Below are 8365 nucleotides of genomic sequence, written 5' to 3' on the forward strand. Positions count from 1 at the left end.
CAACCCGTTGGATCACCTAATCATCTAAATTTTTTCGAACTTATATCGTCATAGTTTTGTCAAAATAAGTTGAAGTGAACCGACCCTTATATGTTGGTTTTCACTTTTTTACCTAATTTAATTTCTTGTTTCATATATTGTCTCTTGTCTTACTTCTCTCACTTTAAGGGACTGTTCTCCCCAACTTATTTTCAGTTCAGTTCAATTCCTAAATTGTTATCATTACTATTAGTTATAATTTAATTCAGTTCAGTTCAATTCAGTTCAGTTGTTTTATGGTAAAGAGAACATGCCCTATCTCAGTTTTTTTTTAAAAAATAAATTAGTATGTATTGGTCGTGGATATGATTTGTTATGATGATTCATATTAGCCCACCTTAGACCACTTTGGGACTAAAGATTGAGCTATTATTGTTTTTGTTATATGTAACCTCTGATCATAGTCATGGTGTGACTATTATTATTGCATTTGCATTTCCTCCTGCACGGGCTAGCATCTCATTATATTCATTACCAATAGTGAATAAGAAAAAAGAAAATTAATTAGCTGGCTAACATATTATCAGGATATCATATACTACTTGCTTCACATTTGCAATTTTTTCATTCAACCCATCACCCATGAGTTGTTTTATAATTCTTTCATAAAGTATGATATATAATAGGATGATTATATCATATAGGAACACCGCGAAAAAGGTAAAAGAGTAAACAGAGGAAGGAATGAAGAAAGAAAAAAAAAACACCACACTCAAACTCAAACCCCCTGCATAAACCATTTTTTCTTTTTTCTCTCGCTCTCCAAATCCTTCGATCTCCCCATTAAAGAGAATACTTGAATACTTCCATCTCTTCTTCCTGTCTCTATCTCATTTCTAGAGAAGTGAGAAAATTGTTAGTCACTTCAAATTATTCTCATTGGCGAAATTTTAATTGTTAGGGTTTTTCGTTTCTCTCTCATCTAATGGCGGTTTTGGGGTTGGAGTTTTTCTCTTTCCTCTCTGTTGGTTGGTTCCCAGTTGCTACTGCCGTTTTGTTGTGCATGTTGTATGAATTGTTGTTTTGTAGGAGTTTTTCTCTCTCTTTTTTTTTCTTACTCCAATTGATCGAATTGATACTCATTTTGGATGAATTACAGCAAAAATGAGTTGACTCACTCGCTCTCAACTTACTGATTGCTCATGTCCATGGCCGACTCATTTATTTTGCTTTTGGTTCGATTTTTCTCCGACCTTTGATTATTCACCTTTTTTTTATCATAATTTTCTCTATTTGAGGATTCTCAATTTGGTGAGATGTTTTGAAATTGTGGGTATGTAATATTTAATGGGTTTAACATAATGTTTGTGAATACTTATGGTTATAGAGTTGGTATTAGTCCTTTCTTTGCCTAAACTATATCAATTATAAAACAATCAATTTCCTAATTAGTGGACATAAAACCGGTAACTATTGGATAAAAAAAACTTCTCATAAAATGATCTAGAAAAATTGTTGAACATCCTTCAGCATAGGCATGTATCTCAAAGAAAAAAAAAAAAGAGAAAAAAGAGTAAAACATCTTTCCATGCATGTGTATATACTTGCACGGATTTATAATACAATCATTCAATTGTGTGTAACTAAATTTCCTTAAAGAATTTTAAAAAAAAATCAATGAAATCATTTTAATAGGATTGACACGTGGCTTTGAATTGTGTATATATTCTTGCACGGATTTATAATACGGTCATTCAATTGTGTGTAACTAAATTTTCTTAAACAATTTCAGTATCAAATCTAAAATCATCCTGCAAATATTTTTCAACTTCAAAAAGAGTAGCTGAATGGAATATTTGACAGGAAAGGAAAAACCTTGGAAGATTTGCTTAAGTGGAGATTTCCTTCCAGTGAGGAATCTTACTTTTACAGCCCAAAATCACGGATATATCTTCAACTTAAGGAAATTGGAGGTTTCCTAAAGCATTCAATGACTGATTTTCAAAATTTGGGAAACTAATAATAAAGGAATCAAACATAATCATTTTAATGGAATGTGACACGTGGCATCTATTTCATTGCTCTATGAATGTGGGGTGAATTGTGAAAGCAGAATTTCTATGAGGCTGTCACGTAGGCTAATTTTTTCTTGCTTTAATATTATATATGATGCCATATTATCTTCTCAAAAGAAAAAAAAAAACTTCCAAGCTATGTGCTTACTCGGCGGTTAACCGCAACTCATATTTCAATGGGTCCACATGATCGACAAATTGCTAGCTTAACTTTTTTTTCCCTTAGCTAGCTATATTGCTCAACAAAGCTAAATGCTTAGATTTATTTGCTAAGTTAAGTTCATCTTTCTCTCCCAACGATTGAGCTACTAGCTCATAATTCTCAAACTGCAACCAAATTCATCATTTACACTGATGAAGAATCTCTAATCTAAATAGCTAATGTAGCCTCATTGTGATGAAGTGACGGTGAGAAGGGTGAATAGATAGAAAGAACAATGATAAATGAGGGGGTATTATAGACTTTTCATAAAAAAGAAACGAGCATTATTTAACAACACAAAAAATTTATCAATGAAGTACTATATAGACACCCGTCTTGCTAATAGTTGCTATATTATAGGTAGAGGTGATCATGTGTTGAGACGGGCCAAGCCTCGAGTCGAAATTCCCGCGTCAAAATCCTCTAATTCTTGTTGGGTCAAGCGGGTTGTCATACCATTTTCGGACGGGGACAAAATTTAGCCTATTTTTCCATATTTAAGTCTGAGGTTCGAATTTTTCCCAAAAAATTGAATCGGGGCAAGCCCGAACTGCAGGCCGAAAAATCATGTTCAAAACCGTCCCATTTTCAGGTCGGGTCCAAGTTTTTTTTAATTAGGAAAGAAAATTGATCTGAATACCAACCCCTGCTAGGCTACTAGCTTGCAGGTCACACCAGTTTAAGGCTGGGTACAAAGCTAAACAGATAATAAGTAAATTCCCCAAAATATTGTTGTGATGTGTATTCGAATCCTGGACAATGGCCTAGTAATTCAGGGGGTACTTCACTGAGCTACTATCTCTCCCTCCTAGTCGGGTCCAAGTTGATTACCTCTAATTATATATCTATTGGAATTTGTTTAAAAATTATTATAACTGTTATTAATTGTCCATACTTATGCGGGAGAGGTGGTAGCGCAGTGGAGTACCAGCCCGAATTACAGGGCAATTGCCGAGCATTCGAAGCCTCATTCCAACAATATGTTGTGACATATACTTCTGGATTGTTTACCTTGTACGCACCCTTTGAACCGATGTGTCGTGCAGGCTATTACTCTAGTAGGAGATTGATATTTGGATCAATTATCTTTCATAATAAAAGAAAATTTCCATACTTATAATTGATGGGATATAAAACCATATGTCGCGTCATGGATGTGGAATTGTGGATGATCTTAGACCCGTGGACTGACCCAAATAAGATCATATTCACTTCCTCATCGATCACATTTCACAAATAACCCCCCGAATTGAAGCTGAAAAAGAGAGAGATGAAGAAGATGAGTATGCTGCTCTTCTATGTAACCTTGATCCTATCAATGGCGGCAGTTTATGAGGGAGAAGAACTGAGCTCAAATGATTGCGAGAATCTGGGTTTCACGGGTCTAGCTCTTTGCTCCGATTGCAAAACTTTGTCAGAGTATGTCAAAGACCAAGGTCTCCTCTTTTCTCCTATTACATTCTCATTACTTTTTTCTCTAAATTTATCGCAATTTACTCGCTTTCGCTTATTTTATTGCTTAGGGTTTTGATATATTCATTTGATTTATACAAATTCATGAAGTAGAACGAATTGAAGCAGTATTATCTGATTATCAATCGGTTGCCGTTTCTGTTGGTATTAGACATAATGGATATTTTTGGAAGAGAAGTGTTTTGGCAGATTAAAATTTGAATCAATTGGTCCGAATTTGGAGGACTGGGTTGTTTTTTGATGTAGGGGTTGATCTGGATGTGTTGTTAGTTTTTGCGAAACGAGTTAATTGTAGCTAAAACTGTCTTTGATAAATCAATCTCATAGTGTTAGTGTTCTTCAGTAATGGTCTATCTCATAGTGTTTGGTTTTACAACCTTATCTAATGTATAGATTTGAAAATGTTATCATCTTTTGCAACTGTAATGTCCTTAATATAAGGTTGTGACTTCAAGAACCCTCATCTATATTTTGCTTGACTACTATTGGTTTTTGTGATTTGTGCTTCAGAACTGGTATCTGACTGCTTGAAGTGCTGCGTGGAGGATTCTGATGATTCGATGAGCAAGGTAATTACCTATGACAGAAGTGAATGCTTGAACTTCCAATTCAAAAATCTAGATGTTTGCTGGTCTCGACATATTATGAATGTGAACTTGGTTATCAGAGAACTTTGGTTTGCTTGATCGAGAGCTTTTAGCAAGTACATGACACTCTGCACCAACTCGTCTTGTATGTTGTGTAACTCTGTCAAGATCAGTTTGATGTGGTCTTACTACCATCTCCTAGAGAAATTTTGTACATGAGGAAAAACACCCCTGAAATTTTGGGCTACTTTTGTGCTCTTGTTCAACATCTCTCTTGTTCTTCTAAAGTACTACTAGAAATGAAATTAGAGATGGAACCTTCACTTCTGTGTTTGGTATTACTATAAGCCTGTGTTTTTGACACAATACAAAGAGTTACAATATCACGCCATTGACTTCTCCAAGGAATTTAACTTATGACTGTTGCAGATTACCTATGCTGGTGCACTGCTGGAAGTCTGCATGAGAAAGCTGGTCTTTTATCCTGAGATTGTTGGTTTTATAGAAGAAGAGAAGGAGAAGTTCCCTTCTGTCAAAGTTCAATATTCTTTCAACTCGCCACCAAAGATGATTATGCTGGATGACAATGGTGAACATGCTGAAACAATTAGGTGAGTTATGCTGCATTGCTTTGCATTTTTAGCTTCCATTATTCAGCATCATCCTTAGAAATTTCTGTAGGCTAGTTGTTTAGCATGTATTACGATGTTGAGAACACCTATGCTACCAAGTACAAACCCCTTGCACCGTGGTAAAAGAGAAGGTCGAGAGAAAAAATAATTGGGATACTCTATAGTTGACAATGTATGTCCACTCACTCGAAGCATCAAACCAAATGTCACTGGGGGCTTTTGTAATGGGGGAAAAGAAAGGAAGCCTAAAATTTTCTGGTAGTAGCTAAACATAGCTTAAATGTTACTACCTAGTTTCTTTTTAAAATTTAACCTACACACTTTCCTTTTAATCTACACATTGTTGTTTTTTCTATTTTGGTCATCTATGTTCTTCTCTTTTTCCACCCATGTGGTCCTCTTTTTCATATAATAACCCACCTTAAAATTTCTCTCTACACCCATTTAGGTTATTCCCAAAGTGAAGTAAGTAAATTAAAAAGAAACAAATGGAGTATAAAGTTAATCGCAAATTCCCTCCTTGCTTTCAGATTACCATTACTATGCTCATAGTTCTGGCTTGTATATGTAGGCGTAACGCGGTACCAGCCTTTGTGTTTTGGCTGCTGGTTTTACAGTGATGATGGGTAGTATGTGCTCATGAATTGTAGTTGAGTACAAGTTACTAAGCATGAACTACGTAAAAGTTCTGTGCTGTGTGTAGTCATTATACTTGGTTGAATTATGTAACCATTCCTTATCATTTTAATTTTTTAGGTTAGGCTTTGGCTAGTTTCGCAATAGGATCTATTTGTCAGAAGGATAAGGTCTTGAAATGAGAATGCTTGCCCCCTAGGCCGAGGGCAATATGAAGATATTTCTTTTGGGTCTGAGTCTCTGAGAATAGGGTAGATGCCACCATAGTCTTGGGTGTAAGCCTTCTAGAAGCTGTCCTAAAGTGCTTTTCTGTTGCCCATCGGGAAAAGGAAGTGCAAGGAAGAACAGAATATTCTGCTTTATATTTGATAAATTTATTTTTTGGATTACAATACCAAAACAATATTACCCCGATTCTTCTAAAAAGCTCCTCTCTTGGATGGGGTAAGGGGGGATTGCCGTAATGCGCCTTGACCTTACAATGAAGAGAGATTATTTCTAATGTTTGTGCAATTACTTTGTTTACAATGCTCTGAAAATTCATGAAATGGCCTTCAGCCCTTGTGCAGTTTGGTATGTTCACGACATGCTTGCAGTCAAATGCCTTTTAGTTTTCCTTATTCTTTTTTGGTTAAAACCTCTTTTCTTAATGGAAATTCACCCTACTGTACTTTTTTGTTAACCTTTATATATATTAGGTACGTGAACCAAATATGGAGCTTCCTATTAAACCCCGTGAACTTGATGATCTTCTGGGTACCATTTCCATAGAATTTAGAAGGCAAATAAATTGTAAAACTAAAGCAAGATAAAGCATGTTGTTCTCATGGATAATATATTATATCTTCAGGTTATTAGGATGATTCAAGTTGAAAACTCTGATGTTAGGTCTGCTAATTAGTAATTATCAATCAGAGGAGTTAGCTTTGGCTCGTTCCAAATTTTAATTTGGAGGTTTCGGGTCTAGCTGATTAGGATTTGGCTTGATCGACTCCCTCATGAGACTTCTGGTAATTAGTGGCGCCCTGGAAGCTGAGTTGTATATGAAGAGGCGTCAGGCCTTTAAGTGTTACACTAGTAAATACTTCCTCTGTTTTTTTACTTGCATCGTCTCCCGCTTTTGGCAATTCCCTATTACTTGCATCATTTCTATTTTTGGCAACATATTATCTCTCTCTCTCTCCTAGCACATGTGTTTCTTTTTTATCTCTATCTATCTATCTCCTCCCCTTGGTCCTTATGCAAACACAAATGATACAAGTAAAAAAAAAAAAACTGCAGGAAGTAGTTATCTTCTACTGATTTGGCAAATCTGTAATGTCCTATAGATGCTTCCGATCAGAAAGTACCTTTTTTTATTAGTCATTCTTTGTTTATTTGCCAGTAATGCAACTCCTTAGTTATTCTTTCTTATTTCTTTGGTTGTAGAATTGACAACTGGAAACGTGAGCACATCCTACAATTTCTACGGGGCAAACTCAAATCTGCTGCTAGCTAATATGCATTGACAGGATGGTAACTAGAAGTTGCCTCATATAGATCAGCAGTGATATATTTGTGCCATTGTTACTAAATTAGCCACACAACATCATGATTTTGAACATATAATGATCTCCGATGTTCCTAGTCTGATCCAAGTTTCTTTCTTTGATAAAATCGATGTAATATCTAATTTGATCAAACGGAGACCCTTTGCGTAGTTGGTACCACTGCTATGTCCCGGGCTAGACCAGAGATCAGATCCATTCCTCTTAAATTTTGTATGTCATGCCATTTGTGGCTGGTGGTATACTGATGTAAAATTAACCATTGAGATGATACCACATCTGCTCGCTTCAATCGATCAGATTATTTGTCAATTTTAGACAAATTGTAATAGTGTATGTTCACAGGGCATGCTTGATATGGAGTAATACATCAAGGGGGCAATGGACACAAAATGAAGATAAATGAGTGGTAGTTGAAGAGATGACATAGATAATGCTCGGAAGTCGGAGGGATTAAACCCAAAATGAGAGTTATAACTCCTCCCTCCTTGCAACCTCATTTCATCTACGGATCTACCACTAACTTCATCCACTTTTATAGTTTCTTCTATTACCCTCTAAATATATATTACTGCATATCTAAACATTATCTTCGATGGTGATATGCAATCACAATAATCGTTGAAAAACCTTAAGACTATTATTCCTCTTGACTTTGTCAGCAGATTTACTGCGCCCCACAGTGGAAAATTTAGCTGTTGTGAATTAAATAGTGTTACAGAGCTTTAGAAAAAGACAGAAGATTAAGAGAGCAGAAGAGATGTCTAGGGATGGAGAAGAGGGACGAGGAGATACCATCATCACTACAAATCTTGTACCTCACGACGTAGTTGCTTATCTTTGGTAAGCAAGTGACTGGGGATTCATTGATTGCGAAACAAGGGAAGTCTATGGCAAGCAAATTAGTCAAAGACGAAAGTTCACTGTTGGGGAGAGGCTTATGTGAAGGCCTTGTTTACTTGTTGAAAAATCCCATGAAATGGGCTTGTGCACTCCGTTGATTGCTGAAACAGTGGCCTCTTTGTAATGGTAAAACTCATTCTTAAAGGTAACGATCTTGTAGTCATTCAAATACACACCCTTCGAGGACTATGCGAATGATATTGGAGGGGAAAAACTTGGTCTATCCACTGGGTAATCTACCCACTAGAGATAGACATTAATAATAAGTGGAGTCCAACTCAGCAAAATTGTTTATTTTTTAATTGCCTATTTGTAATGGGTAGTCTACCCG

General features: G+C 35.9%; 1 protein-coding gene across 1 annotated transcript; it reads left to right on the forward strand.

Annotated features, from left to right (window-relative positions):
• The first annotated feature begins 3398 nt into the window (after positions 1-3398).
• Positions 3399-7443, forward strand: LOC104888992 (uncharacterized). Its single transcript, XM_010674114.3, has 4 exons — positions 3399-3692; positions 4240-4298; positions 4746-4927; positions 7013-7443. Exons 1-4 carry the CDS (start codon positions 3527-3529, stop codon positions 7080-7082), a joined length of 477 nt encoding a protein of 158 aa, XP_010672416.2. The 5' UTR covers positions 3399-3526; the 3' UTR covers positions 7083-7443.
• Positions 7444-8365: the final 922 nt, after the last annotated feature.

The sequence above is a fragment of the Beta vulgaris genome, chromosome 3 (assembly GCF_026745355.1).
Source record: "Beta vulgaris subsp. vulgaris cultivar EL10 chromosome 3, EL10.2, whole genome shotgun sequence".
NCBI classification, from domain to species: domain Eukaryota; kingdom Viridiplantae; phylum Streptophyta; class Magnoliopsida; order Caryophyllales; family Amaranthaceae; genus Beta; species Beta vulgaris.

Coding starts and splice junctions, on each gene's coding strand:
- LOC104888992 (XM_010674114.3), top strand. CDS start 3,527: ATGAAGAAGATGAGTATGCTGCTCTTCTATGTAACCTTGATCCTATCA. Junction 4,299..4,745: donor CTGATGATTCGATGAGCAAG/GTAATTACCTAT, acceptor TGACTGTTGCAG/ATTACCTATGCTGGTGCACT. Junction 4,928..7,012: donor GAACATGCTGAAACAATTAG/GTGAGTTATGCT, acceptor CTTTGGTTGTAG/AATTGACAACTGGAAACGTG.